General features: G+C 36.4%; 1 protein-coding gene across 1 annotated transcript in view; it reads left to right on the top strand.

The window, feature by feature from the left end:
• Nucleotides 1-1767: 1767 nt before the first annotated feature.
• Nucleotides 1768-26139, top strand: part of LOC134801064 (uncharacterized) — a 30321-nt gene continuing 5949 nt past the window's right edge. The window contains exons 1-6 of the mRNA XM_063773592.1: nucleotides 1768-2452; nucleotides 3469-3588; nucleotides 6702-6900; nucleotides 14520-14610; nucleotides 15137-15236; nucleotides 18207-18372. Coding sequence (XP_063629662.1) covers nucleotides 1855-2452; nucleotides 3469-3588; nucleotides 6702-6900; nucleotides 14520-14610; nucleotides 15137-15236; nucleotides 18207-18372 — 1274 coding nt within the window. The 5' untranslated portion in view covers nucleotides 1768-1854. The remainder of the gene's footprint in view (nucleotides 2453-3468; nucleotides 3589-6701; nucleotides 6901-14519; nucleotides 14611-15136; nucleotides 15237-18206; nucleotides 18373-26139) is intronic.

Here is a 26139-nt window from a genome sequence, read left to right as displayed (position 1 = left end):
ACCAATTTTATTCTTTACATCAAACATTAAATAAAAAAAGCGCTGGTGGCCTAGCGGTAAGAGCGTGCGACTTTCAATCCGGAGGCCGCGGGTTCAAACCCCGGCTCGTACCAATGAGTTTTTCGGAATTTATGTACGAAATATCAGTTGATATTTACCAGTCGCTTTTCGGTGAAGGAAAACATCGTGAGGAAACCGGGCTAATCCCAATAAGGCCTAGTTTCCCCCTGGGTTGGAAGGTCAGATGGCAGTCGCTTCCGTAAAATCTAGTGCCTACAATTCTTGGGATTAGTTGTCAAGCGGACCCCAGGCTCCCATGAGCCGTGGCAAAATGCCGGGATAACGCGAGGAAGAAGACATCAAACATTAAATAAAAAAGGTCCATAAATAATCTACTTACCTACGTTTTCCTAGACAAATTCGGGTCCAATTCAAATCAAAAGGGTCTGAAAAGGGGAAAGTAACATCGTTAAATCCACCTACATAGGTTCCGGAAGGGTTAACCGGATTCGTATCCGGTTAAGCCTTCCGGACCTCGTACTCGATTATACTCGTGTATTTACGGATATCCACATGATAATAGTTTGGGTAGTTTACGACTGATTTAGAAGTTTTATTTGGATACTTTTATGTCTGGTTTGAAAGGTCAGATTTAATCGATTGAATAATTTCACTATTCGACGCAGAGGTTTCGCATAAATAAATCAGCCAATCAGAAAATTATTTTAAGTATACTGTCACAAGATATTGAAGAAGACATTTTAATTGTCTAGTTCCGTTCCCAATATTATTTTTATAGATTTCGTAGACTTATAAATCTTATGAACTGTAAGAAACACTTAAACAGTATAACTTCATTGTTTTATTGCTGTATGACCTTATATTTATTTTGAATAAATATATAACAATAGGTATATTAATGGGACATTAACATGTCTTTAAAATGAATAGTTTATTATACTTAGCGTGATTAACATACCCTACATCCGTCTAAATGATTCCCAAAGATCATTGTTCATCTGATAAATGTAGGGCACATCATAGACAAACTTCAGTTTTCTATTAAATCAGACCATTTCGTTTCCCCATAACATACTGCCGTATGCAGAAAAACGACGGAAGTTCGCAAGATCTGGAGAGCCAGATACCGCATTTTTGCTTTGCACGGCAATGTGCTCGAACAATCGGTGAGAAGGCATAGTCACGTCATGTAATACAGTTTTTCTCACAATAATTTAGTATTTCTTCTGTATTACTTCATATTTATAATTATGACCGTAATATAATTATTGCGGAAGTAATAAGTAATAATTATAAAATAATGGCTTCAATGGAAACCATACTTATTGGAAAGTTGAATGAAAAACAAAGAGAAAACTTTTACATTACTTTAATCTTTTTCTTTTTGTGTAACTAACTAGTTAGCTGCCGGGGAAAACTACCCTTTTGTTTAAAAAACTTTTATGCGGGCATGCACATCACAATACATTAGTCTGTGCGGAAGGAGAAAAGTCGTGGAATGTATGGCGCCCAATACATTCCACGACTCTTCTCTTTCCGAACTGACTATACTCATCATCTCATTGTACGTAGCTAAACCGATCACCGCTAAAATTATTTTCGAGCTCAAAGTTTAAATCCTATGAAAAGAGTTGTCAGATTATGGCGTCCATATAGTTTTAATTTTATTCTAATGAAACAAATATTTTCTTCTCAGTAGCATTTTTTGGTATTATCCTCCAATAAGTTTAGTCTATATTCATTTTTTTTGTTTCAGATTTCAATGACTTCAACGAAATCTCAAGAAAACTTCAATATCATCGGTAATGAAGTTTGATAGAGATCCCCACAACAATGGATCTCTTACTCGGAACAGACCAGAAAAGGCTTAGCAGATCAGAATGGAGGTTCGCGGAGAGAGCCCTTTTAGTCGTAACATATATATTCCTCCTTATACTACAAAACAATTGTCAGACAGTTCTTAGTAATGAAACAAGTCAAATAGAAAACATAACCAAAAGAATAGACAGTCTAGGTAATAAAGTAGAATCTAAACAATGCCATAGTTGTCAAAGTAGTAATAAATTTGAAAATAAAAATGTAGAGTCAAATGAAGAGTCACAGAATTTTATTGAAAATATGATAGAGACTGTTGGAGAGTTTACAGAGAAGTTACTGCTTGTGAATAGAACTGAAAGGCAATTAGAGAATGAATTAGAAAGGATAGTGGATGATGCTTTGAGCATGGATAGGTTTGTAATAGTAGATGGAGTTGAAATCAAATCTGTGAAGAAAAGAGATTCAAGAAAGTCGGAAGATGAAGCGGAGTCCAGAGCACTCTTCAGTACATATACATATGAGTATAGATTACTGCAAAAGATAAAGAATTTTGTGGAGACTCATATTATTTCAATAAATCTACCCAAAGCTGCCAGATTCATCACTTTCCGATGTAAGTATGAATGAGAGTTATTTATTCTTTATCAAATCATTGTAATTAAGCACATAATTTCAATTTCTCCTAGATAATTTACCTCACTTACAACCTTGACTTACCTCAAATTTATCTAGTTTCTCTTGTACAGGAAAAAGTATCAAACACCCACGCCTTTAACACCCTGTACTAATTTATAGGTACTTATTTACATTTAATGTCACTTACAGCCGCCGTGGCGTGGGCGTAAAGTGTAAAGCTTACAATACCTAGCTATTATTAGCATAAAGTCAAAGCCTGGAGTTTTTTTCAAACAGGCAAGAAAATACGTATCTGTTTTTGCCATAAAATTCTTAATTTAGACGCAGAAAGTACTTCAACGGCTGCAGTATTTATAAAGTACTGTGATATTTTGGACTATAAAGGATGACTCACGTTAGACCGGGCCGTGTCCGGGCCGGAGCTTCCGGCGCTTAATTTTCTATGACATGACAGTAGATCACGTGATGCTGTGCATAGAAAACGATGCACAGGTATAAGATCAGATTAAAAGTCGAGTTCTCCATATGTAAACTCATAAAGACAAAGATAGCCTTTAAGTAGCCTTCAAAGAGCTACTGTAATTGCTATAAATAAAGAAATAAATATAAAAATAATGTAAAACATTGAACATATTTCGATTACTTGAGATTATCCCGCAGTCGAAATTGCCCTCCTGCACCTTATACATGATTTTTCGTAAAATCTGTCATCCCAATACATTTTTACTTTTCGCCAAATTAACTTGTATTTGTACGATTAATTATCATCTTGGCTAACGGCCCAATTCGAACTTTAAGAGACGTCAATTAATAGATCTAGAAACGATATGGATTAGATATGTCAGTGTCAAATGTGACGTTTCTTCAAACAAAAACACTGGCACATCTAATCCATATCGTTTCTAGATCTATGAATTGACGTATCTTAAAGTTCGAATTGGGCAGTAAATAACCTTAACATGTGATAGACTGATGATGTACTTAATGTTCCAGCCTTTGGTCTAAAGAAGTTGTTCGTGCCCCTGCTCTTCGGCGCGCAGTTGTTCAAGGGGATGCTGCTGGCCATGTTCCTACCCAGCATCCTAGGCAGCTTCGGGAAGATACTTGGAAAAGGTATACAATACAACACAACACAACACAACACTACACAACACAACCCAGCCTTTGGCCTAAAGAAGTTGTTCGTGCCCCTCCTCTTCGGCGCGCAGCTGTTCAAGGGGATGCTGCTGGCCATGTTCCTACCCAGCATCCTAGGCAGCTTCGTGAAGATACTTGGAAAAGGTATACAATACAACACAACACAATACAACCCAGCCTTTGGTCTAAAGAAGTTGTTCGTGCCCCTCCTCTTCGGCGCGCAGCTGTTCAAGGGGATGCTGCTGGCCAAGTTCCTACCCAGCATCCTAGGCAGCTTCGGGAAGATACTTGGGTGCATTACATTTGTTATAATTACTTTTCATATATTATAGCTTGATATATCGTTATTTTGAATAACGTAATAAATGGCATACTACCGTGATACCTAATTAACGGTATGCATAATGTTATTATTGGTATAATGGTCATAAGGTATTTTTACATTTCGTCTAATATACATTGCCATAATTATTACATACTCTAAAGCATATTATTTGTTATAACAAGTGACATCACATAATTATTTATGTGGCATAATAGTTGCATGACATAAATGGGTTAGGTTAGGTTGGAACTGCGACTCCGCATAAACGAATAACCAACAAAAAGAGGGTTAGGTTAGGTTAGAACTTTGTCCCTCCGTAGAATAAAATACTCTAGAAAAAAAGTGGTTAAGGTTAGGTTTGAGATGCGGCCCCCGCAGAACGAAAATCGTGAAAAAATTGGTTAGGTTAGGTTAGAACTGCTACCTTCCTAGAATGAAATAACTAGCAAAAGCATTATAGGTCTGCGTACTAGTTATAAAAAGTATGTAAAACTTTACGTTACCAGTAAATGAAATATGACATTAAATGTTATACAATATATGTATTTATACTTGATAAAATTGTATGAAGTATTACGTTATACAAAAATATAATATAACAAATGTCATTATAAAATATGTCTATATACTATTTGAAAATTATATTACATTAGGCATTATATCAATTACAGTTTATATGAAATCACAATATAATAAAGGAAACGTATAATAAAAATTACATTATAACATACAATAATATATCAAGTGGCGTTATAACAAATGTATGATAGTTTTTTTATAATTATATTAAGCATTACACACCCCAATACAACACAACACAACACTACACAACACAACCCAGCCTTTGACCTAAAGAAGTTGTTCGTGCCCCTCCTCTTCGGCGCGCAGCTGTTCAAGGGGATGCTGCTGGCCATGTTCCTACCCAGCATCCTAGGCAGCTTCGGGAAGATACTTGGAAAAGGTATACAATACAACACAACACAACACAACCCAGCCTTTGGTCTAAAGAAGTTGTTCGTGCCCCTCCTCTTCGGCGCGCAGCTGTTCAAGGGGATGCTGCTGGCCATGTTCCTACCCAGCATCTTAGGCAGCTTCGGGAAGATACTTGGAAAAGGTATACAATACAATGCAATTCAATGCAATGCAATGCAATGCAATGCAATGCAATTCAATTCAATGCAATACAATACAATACAATACAATACAAATCCTCTTTATTGCACCACCTCAAAAAAACATTTAAGTACCTACAGAGAGACACACAGAGAGGTATGTTTTATTTTTGTTATTGTTTCCATATAATTATGTTAGGTAGCTGATCGGCGACAATGAGCATTTTATAAAAACAATTTTGAATACCTGATTCTTGCAGATCTTTCTTGGGCTCATTACAGAATCGTCAGCATTCAGTAATCTCTATCCGACTGTTAAAAAAAGATGTCGTGAAACAATTAATTCATCACTTAAACTATCCAAATTAAAACAAAAACCTATATTTTATAAGAATGCAGTGAAAATCCGGTTTGAAACGTTTTTCGGTCATACTGAAACATGTTTTTTTTTTGAGTTCGACTCTTTTACACTGGAGGCACAGATATTACGAGTATTTCATTCTTCCTATGGGTAGGTATAGACACAATCTGGGACCGTTTTAATTTTATGATAATGACCCATCTGCCTCAAACGACAATGAAAAAAATATTTGATTAATCAACATAAAAAAAAGATATTGAATATCTTTCACATTCAAAAAATAGACTGAGTGAGCAGCCTTTCAAATAAAACTTCTTGAAGTAAAGCATAATAAGCCAATTTATCCAATTCAAAAAGGGTAACTCAGCCAAATTGAATTTGTTAAGAAACTTAGTACAATAGCTATCTAACTTCCATCCCCAGTGAATAAAATTGCCAAAAGTCTAAAAAAACAGTCTAAATGAACTAGCCCTAATAAGAACCCACGAGTTTTCTTTCTTAATTGTTACTAATATTATGATAAGAAATGAATTGATGGCCGATAGGGGTCATAATAATTTTATAGTTAGGATGAGATCCCTCACAGAGATAAGTTCGCCTTTGTACTTCTTACTAATTGTATGGTATGTTATTTTTAATACGAGTATGTATTTTTATACAATAAAGAGGTACACTATTACTACTACATTTCACAGTGCGTCAGGAAACAAGTCTTTGCAACCTCGTAAGACCCACCATATAAAGATTTAAAAATTTTAATTTGGACCTTATTCTATAAGTGAATCAGAACCAATTTCGTTTGTTTTAAAAAGCAATGAAACAAAAGAAATGTTACTTTTAGGGTTCCGTACCCAAAGGGTAAAACAGGACCCTATTACTAAGACTCCGCTGTCCGTCCGTCCGTCCGTCCGTCTGTCTGTCACCAGGCTGTATCTCACGAACCGTGATAGCTAGACGGTTGAAATTTTCACAGATGATGTATTTCTGTTGCCGCTGTAGCAACAAATACTAAAAACAGAATAAAATAAAGATTTAAGTGGGGCTCCCATACAACAAACGTGATTTTTGACCGAAGTTAAGCAACGTCGGGCGGGGTCAGTACTTGGATGGGTGACCGTTTTTATAGATAATGGTACGGAACCCTTCGTTTGCGAGTCCGACTCGCACTTGGCCGGTTTTTTATTTGGTTCATGAAAGGTTCAAATTAGATTTTACATTGTAATGTACATTTAGTCCCAGGAGGTTAAGTTTGTCTTTCAAGCAATCAAGTTTAAATAAATAAATATTCCAGGAATCTCCCAACTCTCAGCTTCATCCAGCCAAGCATCCAACCCTCCAGCGGTCGACGACCAGACATCGTACAACGATCAGAAAGACTTCATGGCTTACGAGACGGATCCAACCGGCGCGTACGCTTACCCGCAGGACGGGATGTATGTCAACATGGATCCAGCTGAAGTCAACGATTTGTCGAATGTGGATATGTCTAGGTAAGTCACGATTTGAATATAACCTATAACATGGCAAGACAGAGTGGCACGATGCGATTTTAATGCGTTTAGGATGGTGTTGGGCCTTCCGCGGTTTGCAGGTTTGCGGAGGCGCGCACGGACGGCTTCGATGCCGTTTGGCGCAAGAAAACTGCCTCGCTGCTAGACAGGGTTACATTTTAAACATGATAGCCAATAAGTTTGATTGTCCTCTGATGTGTTAAATGAGCCAGAGGACCGAATCACTTTTATATATTTATTATTAGTAAACTAACATGTAGACTAAGTAGATTAAGTTCAAATCTAACAATATGTGGACCTAAATGTTGTTTGTAATAATAAACAAATTCATTCATTCATTTACATTTATTGGAACTAATTTTCCATTTGTCCTGAGGTACCTACATTTTTTGTGGATGCAGTTTATTGGTATGTTTTTCAAAATTAAATATTCTGGCTAAGATTGATTGAAGATACATACCTGCACTACATTTTTGTGAATAAATACACATCTTAATAATTATCTTTTTTGAGCGGGGCTTCCTGTCACAGGTATTATACAAATATACATACTTTCTAGGAAGTCAAAACCATGAGAGTGCTATGTTGTACTATTTAATGAAATAAATGCTTTTTTGATTTCTTTTTATCACTACATGGCAAAACTCATATAATTCACGCGTCCTAGCGGCTCGGGAAACCTTTTAGAAAAGGTGTCTTGGGATTATTTCGTAAAAAGTTAATTCCAGAATATCTAAAAATCTTGTAATTTAAGCAACACTGGCTAACAGTCAAAGTTAAGGTAGGATTCCACCAGTGTACGGCACTGTGCGGGACAAGCACATTCGGTACATAAATGCTTGTGCCGCACAGTGCCACACACTGGTGATATGCCGCCTTTATAGGTCATGTTTATCTAATGCATCAGCCATTCGCTCCAGTTGTTAGCATAAAAAAAGTAGTCGGGGGTTTTCAGAAAAAATGTTACCATTTACTTTTTTTTGAAAAACCATCAACTTTTGGGTTATTTAGACTCAAAATCACGAGTACTATTGAATGAGACAAAGAAAAAAAGTGTCCCCAGTTTTACATACAAATTTTGGGTGTCAGTTTTAATTGTAACGCCCATACAAAATGTATGTGAAAATGCGTTACAAAACTGAATTTTTTAACAAACCTAAACATAATGAGGTTGTCAACATCAGTCATAGAGTTCCTAATGACAACCTTCCGTGTCCATCATATATCAACTCCATCCATCCATAAGATAGTAAGTACCATACTCAATAATGTTTTGTCACCCAACTTACATGTGTATGTGAAGTTTCAGCTCAATCAAACAAAATATAATGGAAAATGGGTCTAATTTAACTTGTAAGATTTCACCCCAACAAATATATTACAAACAAACATTGCAAGATAAATATAAGCTTGAAATAAGAGTTTTCAATAATTCACGGTTAGTTTCACTAGACTTATCTATAGTATGTAACTGAACGAATAGCAATACCCAAACCCGTTAATGTTATAGGTCATACTGAGAAACTTTTACTATAGGACCAACCCCGAAAACGCGGAAAAAAAATTGGATTCCATACATTTTGCTAGTCTGATGTTGAAATTTCCTAGAAGAGTAAATTTTTTTTCGCGTTTTCGGGGTTGCTCCTATAGTAAAAGTTTCTTAGTCCCGTAAAATGGCGTGAGTAGGGATTGCGAGGAGAGTCGGGTTGTGAATGGGGAGAGAAGGAGATGACAGGGGGGTGAGATGGTTTTTAAAGGCTACTGCTACGTAAATAATGTAGGTATTCCTATTACAAATGGAGCTATAGTAATATTCATAATAAAAAAAATCGATTCAAAAACGTTTCAAAATCACCTTTTGTATGAAATCCTAACTCACCCCAACTACGAGGGACTACGGGGTGAGGAGTGATTTTGTGTTTATCGTTAAAGTTTTGAAATGGAACTACCATAACAAACGGCCGGAACATTTATTAATAAAATTAAGTTTGCATAAAATGTAAAAATAAAATGTTATCGAGGTTTGAATAGAGATGGGTAACTACCCGGGTAAATACCCGAGAGCGGGTATTTACCCGGTAAATACCCGATATTTACCTACCCGCGGGTAAATACGCGGGTATTTTCGTTTTTCTTCTAAATTTGATGTGTTTAATGGTATGTGAGTATAAATAAGATTAATTTAAGTATTTTTTTATAATGTTACATAAAATGTATGTTCAAACTAATTACGAAAAGGTTGCTATGAGGTGAAGTTCGATTTTAACATATCAGTCCAATTAGAAAAATCGTGTAAAATCATTCCCTGGCTTCCGGAAATGTTTTAAAATGCTTTTAATATACATTAGAAAGATGAAAATAAAGAATACTTATGAATGATAATAAAAAAAATTGTGCAGTATCCCAACTTGGGAAGCTTATAAGTCAAACACATTTAGTTTTAGGACAAAAATGTATATAACCTTTTTTGTAGAAAATTACGTCTACTTTAGTTTGTACATACAACACTTTTCGATATTAATGACAGATTCCAAGAAATATGAAAAAGTTCACTTTTGCCCCCCTCCCCCAACCACACCCCCCGCCGACCGAAGTTGGAATGTGTATTATCAACGTATAAGTACGATAATTTACTCAAGTCTAAAAAAAATACTCTTATGACGGCGTTTTTTTAATATTTATCAAAATTGTACTAAAAATTCCTTAGTTACAACTGCAACTGCAACTAAACCATTTCATTTTAAATGACACACAATAATTACAGCCATTAACTCGGTTTATATCTCCACTTTAACACAAATCGACATGTGCAACAAGAAATGAATCTACCCGTCCATTTGGGTAGATACGGGTAAATACCGGGTAGATGGGTATTTACCTGGGTGGGTAAATTGGGTAAATACCCGCGACCCATCTCTAGGTTTGAATGTCAGTTTTGTCCCTACTCACTCCATTTTACGGTATGACCTAAACATTAAAGGTTTTGAGTAATTGCTTTTCGTTCAGTTATATACTGTATATCGACCGGAATATGAACCGTGATTACCTTTTGTATTGTTTTCGAGCTTGGGTGGCTTGTTTTGTTCATATCCCGGTCCATATAAGTCTAGTGAAGCTTGTAATAACCCCAACACACCTTACGTAATTACGGACAGTTTGCCAGCTCCGGGGCTTTGATCCGTGTGGCAATCAGCGGGGCGCATTCATTCAGGATTTGGGTCAGAGGGCCTACCGCGAATCACGTTCGACGTGTTGCCTCTCTGTCGCACTTGTAAGTTCGTACGTAAGTGTGACAGGGAGGCAACACGTCGAAAGTGGTTCGCGGTAGGTCCTCAGAGCCCCAAGGGACACGATTGTGGGCTATAAATAATTTAGGCGATGATTTGTCTTTGCCTGATAAGGGATAAGAGGGGGCTAAGACTCGATGGTACAGTCGACGTCAAAAATATGTTTACACTTTCGCACCTTACTCCTTTGTAATAAGGCAAAAACTGTAAACATATCTTTGACGTCGACTGTACATTGGTCTTTGTTTAGTTTTTCCTAATTGTGAGTTAATTTTATCACGTGTTTCTGTACTTTTGCATGTATATTTGTTTTTATCATAAATCTAGTACCTATATAACTGGATCAGGCATGAGAGGTGGGGGGAAATGACCGAACGGGATAGTCTCATGTATCTTTCAGTAGGAGTAGCAGCGAAAGCGCTATTATTGTTTGTCCTTGTCACAGTCTCACATTTTTTTATTCCCCACCGTAAATTTAGTGTAGATTATGGTGGGCAACAAATAAATTCGACCAATCATAGTGTCGCATTGCATCGCAAGGTTTTTACAACAACAGTAATCGTAGGATTCGTAGGTAATTAAGACAATGGTAAATAAGCACAAGACTCCCTTGACTGTAAGTGTACTAAAAAACTGGATCCACCAAAAAGTCCATATAAATAATTAATGAATTATCGGATCTACTCACAAAATTTCCCAAGTACCGGTTCATAAATACTTTCTGTAGATGTGAATACTTCAGGGCGCGTAGCCAACGTGCCAATCGTTAACGCTCCTTAGGGTATCGTAGTAATTTCTCTATCACTCTTCCCCACTAGTGCGACAGTGACAGTTGCGTTTCGTTCGCTACGGAGGGTTAACGAATGCACGTTGGCTACGCACCCTGTACAGGACAGTGGTAATCTTACATAATGGACGTTTTCAACTAATTTTGACACTAATGCGTATTTTTCGCCTAGGTTTATTCAATCGTAATATTACTAAACAATTATGTTGTCTTTCATGTACCCAGGAAAACCCTGACTGTTTGAGTTCCGAGTTGTTTAATTGTATTAAAAAGGAATTTGATGCCTGTTTCATTCAGAAAAAGGTGCAAGGCAAGGCCAAGACTAAATTTAGCGACTGGGCTACACCGGATATTCACGAGAAAAGACGCCGGCTCTACGACTTATATGATTTAAAGGCAACTGATAAAAGACCGGAATTTCTGGAGTACGTCAAGAATTATTCTAAATCTTTTAAGATGTTGTGTGTCGCCGCTAAAGTCGATTATTTGTCGAAAAAGATCCTAAATTCCAGCGATAAAGTCAAAACTGTATGGCAAGTTATCAGCAATGAAACTGGAAAACGTAAACTGAAGGATCCGCACTACAACCTACGAATTGCTGACACTTTAGTAAGTTCTGACCGTGAAGTGGCAGATCATTTTGAGCGGTTTTTCTCGAATATCCCGGTAGAAACAACAAGATCCCTTAATTCATCGCCAGACGTCGCTGAAGAAATTTTGAAGACAAATGTGGCAGAATGTACAGAAATCTTCAAATTTTCGTATGTCTCTCCGAATATAGTTCTTAAGACTTTTAGGTCTTTAAATTTAAAGAAAACAGAAGATCTTTGGGGCCTGTCTGTCAAAGTATTAGATTCCATTATTGAGTCAATTACACCATACTTAGCTGAGATTTTCAACAGATGCATTGATGCTGGAATTTTTCCAGATATTATGAAACATAGCAAAATTATCCCTCTGTTTAAATCAGGAACAAGAACAGATCCCACGAACTTTAGACCGATTTCAATACTACCGGCATTAAGCAAAGTGTTCGAGAAACTTATTCTAATTCAACTATTGTCACATTTCAACAGAAACAAACTGCTTGATAGCAATCAATTTGGTTTCACCAAAGGTCGATCAACTACTGACGCCGGTGCGGTACTTCTAAAACACATCTTTGATGCCTGGGAAAAAGCTCAAGATGCTGTTGGAATTTTCTGTGATCTGTCAAAGGCATTTGATTGCGTTGATCACGAAAATTTAAAGAGAAAATTAAGCCGCTATGGGATAAAAGCTAGTGCCCTTGACCTGGTCTCATCGTACCTTTCTGATAGAACTCAGCGAGTAGTTATTAATGGAACTCAATCGGCGGGGTCCCCGGTAGCCCTCGGAGTGCCTCAAGGTTCAATTCTTGGTCCCTTCCTGTTTTTGGTATACATTAATGACTTACCAAAAGTTGTGCAAGATAGACATGATATAGTGTTATTTGCAGATGACACTTCCCTTATATTTAAAGTGGACAGAAAGGAAAATAGCTTCGAGAGCATTAATGACGCGCTATCAACCATAGTAAACTGGTTTACGGCAAACAATTTGCTTTTGAACGCCAAGAAAACCAAATGCATCAAGTTTACGCTACCTAACGTCAAGCAGGTAAATAACAGCAAGATTAAAATAAAAGGTGATACGCTGGAATTTGAGGATCGAACTGTTTTCCTGGGAGTCACTCTAGACTCCAAACTGCAATGGCATGCACATATAGGCACTCTAGCCGGAAAACTTAGTTCAGCAGCCTATGCAGTGAGGAGAATCAAACAGCTAACAAACGTAGAGACGGCCAGGCTGGTATACTTTAGTTACTTCCATAGTGTTATGTCTTATGGAATTCTGTAGTGGGGAAAAGCGGCAGATATTCAGACAATATTTGTGCTGCAAAAACGAGCTGTACGTTCCATCTATGGACTGGGCGCTCGAGTATCCCTAAGAGAGAAATTCAAAGAAGTTAACATTCTTACCGTTGCATCTCAATACATACTAGAGAATATTATGTATGTTCGGAAAAACATCCACGAATTCAAGGTTAACAGTGATATCCATAACTATAACACTAGAAATAAACATAAGCTTGCTGTGCCCGCCCACCGCCTCCGTAAGGTTAGTACGTCTTTCGTCGGGAACTGTACACGTTTTTATAACAAAGTCCCCACTGATGTAGTGAATTTACCACTTCACAAATTTAAGTCGCACATTAAGCGCTCCTTGTTAAGTAAGGCGTACTACACTGTAAATGATTTTATAAACGATAGAGATGCCTTTAAGCAGGTAGCTTAATTTCATTAGTATAATAAGAGCTAAATAAATATTGTTTTTTTTTTACATTGTGAATTAAATATGCTAGTGTCCAGTAGAATTGACACATGAGACAATGATGTTCTCGCTTGATTAAATTGTTTAATTTAATTTTAGTTTTGGACACTTGGAGACCTTATACATCTCTAAGTATTTATTTATTTATTTTATTTTTATTTTTGATTGTACATACCTATATTTTTAATGTTTCTGACAATTAGAGACCTTTACATCTCTAAGTCAACTTAGGCTAGTAATTATGTGAAGCTATACTGTCTTTTTATGTAACATACGAGCACAAAATGCCGTGTCTTACTGTTACATGTTATTACTATTTTAATATTATTATAGGCCGGAAGCTTGAACATGTCATGCTCGCTTAAAAGTCTTTACTTACGGTGGCGTCGTTGATCGGGTCGCCACTTTTCCGAATGAAGGTTGAGGGAGGCGATGGCTGAGATACGCGTCATACTCGTGAACGGGTGCTGTTTGTGGAGACTGGTCTGTTTAAGCTAACACAAGCTATTATACTTAGTAACTTTATTTTTATTAATTAATTACAGTGAGACGCCTCATTCTGCTCTCGTATGTTTCTTTTCTCTTAATGAATGTATTAATTATACAGGATATTGACTCTTGGAGACCCTATACATCTCTAAGGATAACTTGATAAACTATATAATCTTATAGTTCTGACACCTAGAGACATTTACACCTCTAAATATTATAGATTTTTTTTTGTGTTTTGTATCTGTATTTTTTATGTAATTCGACATTAAGAGACCATATACATCTCTTAGTAATTGTAATACGTTAGATTGAATTGTTAGTTTTATTTTATAAAATTGTTGATGTTATTATTTTTGCTTATATGTAAATTCAATGATGACGTGTAAAAGTGCCCTTGTGGCCTATTTGCTGAATAAATGTTGATGTTTGATGATGTTTGATGTTTGAACAACACATCTATGATTCCTCTCATACTAAGTTTTAGCTTATTTGAGAAGAAGAGAACTAATGCTAAAATAATTATAATTATATACTTAAGCCTATACGGTGTCCCACTGCTGGGCAAAGGCCCCCCCCCTCGATTTCCATTCGTCTCGGTTTTGAGCAATCTCCGGCCAGTCGTTAAGATATGCGTCCAGGTCATTCCGCCAGGTTATGCTAAAATAATATTTTATTTTCAGATTCGGCGCTGGAGGGCATAAAGTGACTTATTTACCATCCAAAAATGGCTATTACAAGAGCCAATTAGCGTCCGCTACGAACAATTACAAGGCAGGTACACATTTCCCTATAGGTAAAGGAAGCAACTAGTGGTCGACTATTTTCTCGCGCAAGAAACGTAGATACGAACGAAGGAAAATTTTCAAGACGAACAGCCATTTTCTCGCGTGCCTTTTAAATATTTTTTTAGCTTTATACGGTAAAAATCTAACACCTACTTTTGACTTCATCGTACAATTTGAATTTCCTGGCCGCTGTCATATCCACAAAAGTATGAAAAGGACAAGTGCGAGTCGGACTCGCCCACCGAGGGTTCCGTACTTTTTAGTCGTTATTTGTTGTTATAGCGGCAACAGAAATACATCATCTGTGAAAATTTCAACTGTCTAGCTATCACGGTTCATGAGTTATAGCCTGGTGACAGACAGACGGGCGGACGGACAGACAGACAGACGGACAGTGGAGTCTTTACCCTTTGGGTACGGAACCCTAAAAAGCATTTATCATACGGATAAATTTTCAGAAACGATAGGAATTTGGTAATTTTGGTATATGACGAATGTTTGTTGTTTTGCAGGTATTCCAGAAGATACCAGCCTCATCTATGATCCTGAGCAACTACGATCCGTTCTACTCCCCTCTACTATCCAGGCTCGATGGTATCTTCGCCAGACTAGGTAATTTCAAAAAACCGGTCACGTGCGAGTCGGACTCGCGTTCCAAGGGTATACATTACCCAATTTTTAACAATGTATTTATTTTATGTGAAACGAGAATGAAATGTCTTTAAAAAAACCCGTAGGGCTCGGATCGAAAACTGAAGTAATTAAGTCTGACTCACGCTTGCCTGCACATTTCTCATAGGTTTTCCTGTCACCTATAGATATTTATAATGACAATTCTAACAACCCTAAACCTTCGAGCAACACCGGCTTCCGACACATCGGAAGGGAGGGGCCCAAGCGATATCTCACCGTACAAATCTTTCTGCCATTTTTCGCGGGGGGAAAGGTGCACACAGTCGCACTTCTCACACACTTACATACAAAATCCAATCTGTAATGACGACACAAATACATAGAAAATGACACACGTCAAAGACAAATCTTGCAAACCTCGATCTCTTTTTGTGTACGGACGAGTGACAAGTGTCACAACACGCACACTAACACATTTTCGTTGAAGTATGTTATTGTATTCTGAGAGATGAGAAGTCGGATTTGTCGCTCGACCGATCCGCAATTTGTACTGAGCGAGCAAAATCGATAAATCCAACAATTACATGAGACTAAAATATAATAATTGTGTTTGAATGTAATTAAACGTATGATATGTAAAAAAAAATATTACATATAAAATGTAACACTTTCTTTTTGTATATTTGATATCCCCGACCTCTTTTTATAACAAAAAACCGAGCAAACAGGCATTTTTGTGCAGCAGTGTTCACGCGCGCGTCTGGACTCGGTCTAGTGAAAAATCCAAGTGCAACTAGTTTTATTACCCGCGCTAGATTAGATTGACGCGCTAATCTTGTACCTCGGCAGAGGGGAAATAGTGCGAATGCCGCCTCCCTTCCGTGTTGCTCGAAGCCCTAAACACAATTACGTTGTGTTATTTTATCACCGAGAATTATTTTGATACTAGTTTTTATGGTTGACTGTACTTTTTTTCCACAGTCAGCTAGTACTCCACGAGACAATTCTAACAACCCTAAACACAATTCCGTTTTGTTATTTTATCACCGAGAATTATTTTGATACTTACTAGTTTTTATGGTTGACTGTACTTTTTTTCCACAGTCAGCTAGTACTCAACGAGACAATTCTAACAACCGTAAACACAATTCCGTTTTGTTATTTTATCACCAAGAATTATTTTGATACTAGTTTTTATGGTTGACTGTACTTTTTTTTCCACAGTCAGCTAGTACTCAATGAGACAATTCTAACAACCCTAAACACAATTACGTTGTGTTATTTCGTCACCAAGTTCCTATGGCCACCTCCTGTCTCCATCATCAGATCAGCTCGATGGTACCATAATATTGCATTGTCATCCGACTTACATATGGATGCAAAATTTCAGCTTCATTGGAAGTCGGAAAGTGGGTCAAATTTAGCTTGCAAGATTTGACCCGTACAAACATAGTTAACTACATACATACATAGGTACATTGCAAGTTAATAAAAAGCTTGTAAAAACGTGAAAATTCAAAATGGCTGCCGTTTTTTATAATTTCGACTACGGATTTATGTTAAAGGGCATTTCAGATCCAGAAGTAATTTAGTCACAAAATAAATGCAATCGTAATCTAAAATAAAAGCCAATTTACCTTCAAAACACAAAGTCCCTATAGTCTGTATCTTTAGGTATTTAAATAAAAGTAAACAAACAATTTGTAAATTTTCGGGTAGTTATAACATTTATTGGTTAACCAACCAAATACAAAAGCGCCTAGATCTGTCACTGAACAACCTGACTTTAACCTACATTATTTGATCATGTAATGTTTTCATCTACCCCCAACTGGCTTACGGAGCCATTTGAGAGTAGATTTTGTTTACTTTTATTTACTCGTAAAGTAAGTACTATCACCATAATTTGTAATTTCGTGCCTCACACCAATATCATTACAAATAACACTCAACAGTACTCAACACACGTTTGAGGACTTCATTCAAATAATATGGCGTCAAATAATCTCATTTACTTATAATCAAACGTGATTATTTGACAACATTTCGTTTCATGGCCTGATTAACAAACACAGCAGAACGGCAATCTCGCTAATAATGATTTACGTCTCACATGATACATTCCACGGTTTTGGGCCCTTTAATGAGCTTAAATACCAGAAAATGTTGTTATTTTAGCTATTATCTACTTAACTAAGTGTAATATAAATAAGATGAGAATAATGATGCAAAACAAATTCATTTTAATTTATGAGAAATTGTAAAAAATAGGCATCAAGAAAATCAAAAAGTATCGAACCTCTAAGAATTGTGGCAAAATCTAATTATCTTATAACTTTTAAACGAGCTATTCTTGTAGGTACCTATACTGTATATTTCGGGGATCTCTGAAACGGCTCTAACGATGTCGATGAAATTTGCAATAATGGGGGTTTTTGGGGAGAAATGTCGATCTAGCTAGGTCTTATCTCTGGGAAAACGCTTATTTTTGAGTTTTTATGTTTTCCGAGCAAAGCTCGATCCCCCAGATATTTATTTTCAAGTAACGTGATCCTATTTTCGTGAAAATAATTACACATTGCAGAACTGAACCGGGAATTCTTGAAACTGACCCTATTTTGTCGCAAATAATTGCTAAATAAATAAATAAATATAGACTATAAAAAATATTATAAACTTCCTACGCTATAATGCCAAAAAGGAATCAATTTTATGCAAAAAATGCCTTATCATTTTGGAAAAGAGCTCCTCAAACTGCTGAATCGATTTTTATCAAACATAGCTAAGAAGCACCGCAAGGAAACTCGCTTTGGCGTAAAAAAAAACCGCATCGAAATCGGTCCATCCGTTGGAGAGCTGCGATGCCACAGACAGACAGATTGATATGACCTTGACCCCTCTTTTTGCGTATGGGTTAAAAACACAAAAAATAAATATAAATTGTTCCAGGCTTAGCCCCCTCAGAGAACACGATGGACACGGGCGCCCAGGTCGGCGGGCAGAGCCTCAGCGACGTGAAGTTGGAATCATGTCGGGAGCAACTGATCTGCCTCATGTACGCCAGCCCGGCCAAGTACGCCCCGTATAGCAACCTCGTGTCCGCTCAGTTGAGCAGGTAAGAATACAACACAAATACGCCCCGTATTGCAACCTCGTGTCCGCTCAGTTGAGTAGGTAAGAATACAACACAAATACGCCCCGTATAGCAACCTCGTGTCCGCTCAGTTGAGCAGGTAAGAATAGTAAAATAATTACTAGGGTGGTTCAAAAAACATTTTATTTTATTTCCCGACGGGGCACCCCCTTATTTTGTTACACTTATTATTATTATTATTTTATTTGATACACTAGCAGCTCTTAGAGTTGATGCGTGTATATCGAAGCACTTGTATTTTATTTTGCATTTTTTAAAGTTCTAAAATGTGTATCTAGTCTATTTTTGAAAGTGTTGACCGATGGTGCACTAACAACAGTTTCTGGTAGAGAGTTCCACACATTTACCACACGATTCGGCAGGAAGTGTTTTCTAGGGTTACTAGCACACGGAGGTTTGACAAGTTTTTTAGAGTGCCCTCTCAACCTTACATTCTGGTTTGATGTGTATAGGTCCTCAATATTTGGAACATTGTAGTGTCCGGACAAGATTTTGTAAGTCTCAATAAGATCGCCTCGCTTCCTTCTGTCCTCTAATGTTGTAAGACCTAATTCTTGAGGCCGTTCTTCATATGGTTTATCTTTCAATGAAGCAACCATTTTAGTTGCTCTTCGCTGAACTTTTTCCAGCATTGTAATGTCCTTTTTAAAGTAGGGGGACCATATCTGAAAAGCATACTCAAGTAAAGGACGAAGATATGACTTGTATATTCTAATAAATAGGTCTTTAGTAATAACATGGAATGCTTTCCGGATCATATACAGCATAGAATTTGCTCTCTTGGTGATTTTGGTGATATGTGTGTCCCATTTCAAGTTATGTGAAACAGTGATGCCCAGGTCTCTTTGACTAGCTACTGCTTGCAGGGGAACAGAGTCAATGTGGTAATTTAGTTTAGGATTTGTTTTCCCTATGTGTAGAACTGTGCACTTGACAGCATTTAGTGACATGAGCCAGTCTTTAGTCCACTGAATTATGCGATCTAAATCGCTTTGGATAATATTGTGACTTACTAATGGATTACCCATAACTTTGGTGTCATCAGCAAATATTGACAGTTCCGACTGTACTACACTCTTCAAATCTGTTATAAATATGCCAAACAGGATTGGTCCAAGCACTGATCCCTGAGGAACACCACTATAGACGTTGTGTGCATTTGATAAAGTTTTCCCTACTCTTACTTTAAATATCCTGTGGGTTAGAAAGTCCGATATCCATTCAAGGAGCTGACCACGAATTCCAAAGTGCTCCAATTTAGCAATAAGCCTTCGAATAGGTACACGATCAAATGCCTTTTCGTAGTCTAAGTATATGACGTCCGTAGGCTGACGATTGTCCCAGTCACGTGTCCACTTATCAAGACATACAAGAAGATTCGTCACTGTGGATCTTTTCGGTATGAAGCCATGCTGCTCATTAATTATTACATTCTCCTTACTTATGAAATTTCGCAATTCAGTGAATATAATTTTTTCCATAGTTTTGCAGATTATACTTGTGAGGCTGATTGGATGATAATTAGCAGCAACTAACTTATCACCTCTTTTATATATGGGAGTGATATGTGCTTCCTTCCAGTCTCGAGGTAGGGTTCCATTCTTGAGGGATAAATTCATTATAAAAGCCAACTCATTGACAAGCACGCTTATCGCACAATTATGTTGATAAAATACACCAAGTTTCGTAACTTTATCTCACTACATTCATTCATATATCCTCGTCATAAACATAGTATTTAATTAGGTTAAAATAGTAAATAATAGCATAAATGGGTGCATTACATTTGTTATAATTACTTTTCATATATTATAGTTTGATATATCGTTATTTTGAATAACGTAATAAATGGCATACTACCGTAATACCTAATTAACGGTATACATAATGTTATTATTGGTATAATGGTCATAAGGTATGTTTACACTTCGTCTAATATACATTGCCATAATTATTTATTAGATACTCTAAAGCATATTATTTGTTATAACAAGTGATATCACATAATTATTTATGTGGCATAATAGTTGCATGACATAAATGGGTTAGGTTAGGTTGGAACTGCGACTCCGCATAAACGAATAACTACCTAACATAAGGAGGGTTAGGTTAGGTTAGAACTTTGCCCCTCCGTAGAATAAAATACTCTACGAAAAAAAGTGGTTTAGGTTAGGTTTGAACTGCGGCCCCCACAGCACGAAAACCGTGAAAAACTTGGTTAGGTTAGGTTAGAACTGCGATCTCCTTAGAATAAAATAGCTAGCAAAAGAAGTAGGTCTGCGTACTAGTTATAAAAAGTATGTAAAACTTTACGTTATCACTGTTATCAGTAAATGAAATATGACAAAAAATGTTATACAATATATGTGTTTATACTTGATAAAATTGTATGAAGTATTACGTTATACAAACATATAATATAACAAATGTAATTATAAAATATGTATATATACTATTTGAAAATTATATTACATTAGGCATTATATCAATGGCAGTTTAGATGAAATCACAATATAACAAAGACAACGTATAATAAAAATTACATTATAACATACAATATTATATCAAGTGGCGTTATAACAAATGTATGATAGTTTATTTATAATTATATTAAGCATTACACACCCAGCATAAATACCTAAAACATTCTTTAAAATAAAAATAGAAAATAAATAATGTACAATAAGTATTAGTCATAATTAGTTTATAAATAAAATAAGTTACTTTCATATGTGTAACATTTCCTATAAGTAATAACAAGACTGTTTAGTTATGGAGGAGCGGGGCACCCTGATACAGGTATGTCTGTGAAGTTGGCATATCAAAGTCTAGCAGATCACGTTTTTATTGGAGTTCTATTAGCATGCACCATAGTTCTAGAGTTCCTGATACTTTTTAGCAATAGTTCTGGCGTTTTTACCGTGAAAACCAATACCATGGAATTTCACAAAATGATATGCATTCACACACTAGCATATCAATTTGTTACAAATGGGATAAAAAAAATATTTCACTCACCTAAAAGGAAGTCCTAACCACTGATGGCAATTTGTAGATTAAGCAAATAAATAATTTAAGGAAATAAATAATTTTTCATTTTCATTTTTTCATCTCAACTACAAGCGGGTGCTCTAACACTTTGAAATTTTGTATGTTGTATGAAACCCAAAAAAACTATTTATTATTCGGAATTTTATTTAAGTATCTGTTTTCACACTATTTGCACATGTGATTTATAAGTTTTGAAGTAGAAAAACATTTTTATTTCTGTTTTTTATAATTTTTCAAAACTAAGATTTTTAGGAATTCTCCTAAAAAAATCATAAAAAATAGAAATAAAAATGTTTTTACCTACTTTATATCTTTTAAATCACACTTTTAAATAATGTGAAAACTACTACTTATACCTACATAAAAATAAAAAAAAATTTTTTTTTTTCGATTTCATACAACTTTGAAAACTTCCAAAGTGTTTGAGCACAAATCAAGTTACAAAACTTGGCACATTTTGTCTACATAATAAGTGTAACAAAATGAGGGGGTGCCGCTTCTTCTAGCTAGAGTTTGAATTTTTCCCATACAAACGTGAACCACTTACCAATACAACACAAATACTTACCAAGGTCAAGGTTAGGTCAAGGGTGGGGTATTAAGTACGGTTCAAAGGCAGTATTTAAGCAAATAGGTCTCTTGTGAGCAATAATAACAGTCTAGACCCCGTACCGGTTGCCAAGACTCTATCGATTTGAATAGGGTAGAAATCTATAACAGAGTCACATCCATGCGGAATTTACACCATTGTAGGATATATGCTTTTAGTGATAAGGAGTGTAATCGCGAGTCAAAAGAAACGGCCTTAAGTCGTACTGATTTTAAGCTTTATATAACACTTAACACAAGGGTTAGGTTATGTGGGTGGTGTGTGGGTGTATGGATTTATATCCGAAATAAAATTATTTTATTTATTATTTATTTATTTATTTATAGAATAGAATAGAATCCTTTATTGCGAACCATGGTACATAATAAAGTTGTTACAATAAAACATTTTAGAACACATGGCACCCTGGTAGGGCATTGCAAATTAATCTTATGTCTAGTTATTTATGGAACATTTTTTTAAACTAAATAGTGTTACTTAACTGTAACAATACATATGTAACTACTGCTCTAACATTAAGTCTACAAAGTTGATAAAAAGGTTTTAGTGGGCGTATTCAGTCGACGATGACCGATAACTTTTCAAAACTTATGAAAGAAGCCATTAATTTAGGTTATATTGGATTTGTAAATTCCAAGAGTTAAGACAATACTTTTTTGAGCTTATAAAGTGTCCCACTGCTGGGCAAAGGCCTCCCCCCCTAGACTACCAAACTTCCCGATTAGCTGCAGCATCCGTCCAGTTGCTAAGAAATGCGACCAGGTAGTCCCACCATCTTCTCTTAGGCCGACCACATCGGCGTTTACATTGTGACACGCAACGCACACACTCCGTGACACAATACGTGACGACAAATACTTAAAATGAACAAACAATTTTTAATTTCATTTAATATTAAAACATTTAACACAAAAGCCAACTCAGCCAGTCCTTTGGTCAACATAATATGTGTGTCTATCGGAGATCCGTGACCAGCAGTGTGATTATAAACGCGATGCGCCTTGTCTGCCTGTCACTTCTTCACGCTTAAGCCACTGAACCGATTTAGATGAAATTTGGTATAGAGATAGTTCGAGTTCCAGGGAAAGACATTACAGATGTAGTGCATAATTCTGTACATCTGTAGATTTTTATCAATTATCATCAGACAGACAATGTTGCGCGCAAAAGCTAGTAATATGTACAGTCACCACACGGGGTTGTTATACCATTTAGGGTTCTTGCTAATTTGGAAATTCTATAGCGTAAGTATTACCAATTTAGCTAGGACCCTAAATTAATGGCGCAACAATCGCGGAGCGTGATGGTACATAGGACGTAACTATTTATGTTTAATTTATTTCTGAAATTAAGACTGCACCACGGTATACAATAATATAATTCTCTGCACTTTCAACTGTAGGTACTTTAGTTATTCCACAATTTCCAAGCATACGCTGAAATCTTGAACGCAAAGTAATACTTTTACGAGTATCTCGAGGGAAATACTTTAGGTCGGAATAAATCGACTTTCGGAAGTTAGATTTCAAAAGTTTCAGGTGTTATTGACTCGATATAAAGGCTAAAGGGCCACATGACTCGCATAACAACGACGTTTGCACCTTGGAGTTGGAAAAGTTACCCGACAACTTCTTTATACTTACACAATAAGTCAGTCAACATATATGTATGTTTATTGGGGTCTCTATTGTTTCCCAAAAAGTTTTAAGTCATAATGTATTGTTTGTCCACATTTTCGTTAGTCATAATTTGGTTTTTCTCAGAAACGCGTAACTTTTCAGGATTGCTATAAAACAAACCTAACCCATCTATATGATAACCCTGCGAAAACCCTGAAAGTTAACGGTTTCAGAATTATGAGTAATGATAATCTGACAAACAATCATTACATTATGACTTTCAATAATTATGTCAAACAAAGGGATCCAATGTTTATTGTTTAATAATCCGGCGAACTTCGTTTCACATACAGGGTGATTCAGGAGACGTGAGCAGGACTAACACTGCGCATTTCGTAAATTATAAGCAACTGTTTCCTATCAGTATTAGTGAGGTTAACGTTAATTTTCCAGTCGTGTTGAAAAAAAAAGTTATTAATTTATTTACGACATGGGTGGTCACCCTAACATTAGAACACTAAACTATCGATATTCTGTGTCAAATTGAATGTCATCACTGTCATCACGGTCGTTACTTTTGAAAACTCGTATCTCCCTCAGGTTTGACATTTTATTTTCTTCGTAACAGAGGTTTTATGTTTAATATTAATTAGGTCTTGTAGGGTTACCATAATTGCAGAGAATTAAATTTGCCCTCACCAAAAAGTTGAAAAATAGGAAAAAGTGTGGTTGTTTCACCTAAATACGACGGTGATCGATCAATTATCAGTTACTGAGTGTGCAGGATTAGTCCTGCTCACGTCTCATGAATCACTGTGTATATCTATCTTTTTTTTCGCAAAGTCAAAATTTTTCTTTCATAACAACCTTCTCCTGTTAATAACAAACGCAACAAAAAAAGAATTAGTGAAATTGGTCCACCCATTCAAGTGAAATAGGGATTGATTTTAATGTGGATATATACATAGATTGTTTACTTGCGATCCGCCCCGGCCTCGCACGGGTTATACAAATCCGTATACAAATTATACACCTAAACTTTCCTAAAAATTCGCTCTATTATTAGGTGAAAACCGCATGAAAATCCGTTCAGTAGTTTTTGAGTTTATCGCGAACATACATACAAACAGACAGACGCGGCGGGGGACTTTGTTTTATAAGGTGTAGTGATTATAATGTGTTTACCGAGAAACTTTATTTTAAGTTTCATCTTTGACCTAAGAGAGGTTACTGTTTCTTTATTATTTAGTAAATAATCATTCCGTGGGGCATTAAGGATGACTCACGTTAGACCGGGCCGGAGCTTCCCGCGCTTACTTTCCTATGACATGACAGGCGATCACGTGATGCTTTCCATATAAAATGATGCGCCAGAAGCTCCGTCCCGGACACAGCCCGGTCTAACGTGAGTCATCCTTTAGTGTGGCGTGAAGCTTTCAAACCGGAGGTCGTGGGTTCAAATCCCTGCTCAAATCAATGAGTTTCTTGCATAATGAAAAATTAATTACGTGTCAGCTGATCTATCGCGAGAGACTGTCCCTTATAAGGCAGAAACCTAGGCCATATATTTAGTTAAAGGTTAATTTAAATTTCCTTTCTTATGATGAGGCCGGCAGGCCTCGTCGGCGATGGCGGGATAACTTGGACTCCTTCTTGAGGCTGGCCAGATATTGCACTAAATAGAGACGAGTGGAGGAAGAGGGGGGAGGCCTTTGCCCAGCAGTGGGACACAGTTGGCTCTGAATAATAATAATAATAAACATTCATACTAAAAATACACGTATTTGTTCCATAGCTTTGAATAAGGCTAGGCTAGAGGAATTAATTTATTTGGAAGAGATTCCTCAAAGGAATAAGTTCACCTCTGTAATTTCTTAATGTATCCTGCTATGGTCTATATACCTACCTAATCTACCTATATATTTGTTACGTACAGTAACAGGTAAGTTTTGGCCGAAGGGTGTCAAATTCCGGCGGTTCCGCGGCCGGTTCCCTGACACTGCGGGGTTGCGTAATAAGGATGTGTTTTGCAGTTTTTAGTTAGTTAGTTAGTTTTTAGTTTTCAAATATATTGTTTGTAATATGTATACTAGTTTTAAGGTATTGGGCCACTAGTTGCCTGAAATAAATTTATTCATTCATTCATTGAATATTACTTAAATAAATTTAAAAGTGGAACAGGAAAGTGGAGGTGGGTGTTTAAGAATTGTAACAGTCTTACGGTAGATCTCGCTAGGCTAGGGTCCCCTTGACCCATAATATGGTGGAAAGATTTGCTGGCTATGGATGAGGTCTTGGTGTCTCAGATAGCAGAGCGCTGGAGCATCGATCCAGAGGCCGTGAGTTCAAGTCTCACCCATGACAGTAATTTTTCCACTTTTAAAATTCTAAGCTTAATAGCATCGTTAGCAGACGTTCCTGCTTGTTAAAAAATTAAAATTACTTAAA

Source organism: Cydia splendana, chromosome 21, assembly GCF_910591565.1.
Source record: "Cydia splendana chromosome 21, ilCydSple1.2, whole genome shotgun sequence".
Lineage (NCBI taxonomy): Eukaryota > Metazoa > Arthropoda > Insecta > Lepidoptera > Tortricidae > Cydia > Cydia splendana.
This window is presented reverse-complemented; position numbering and strand designations above follow the sequence as displayed.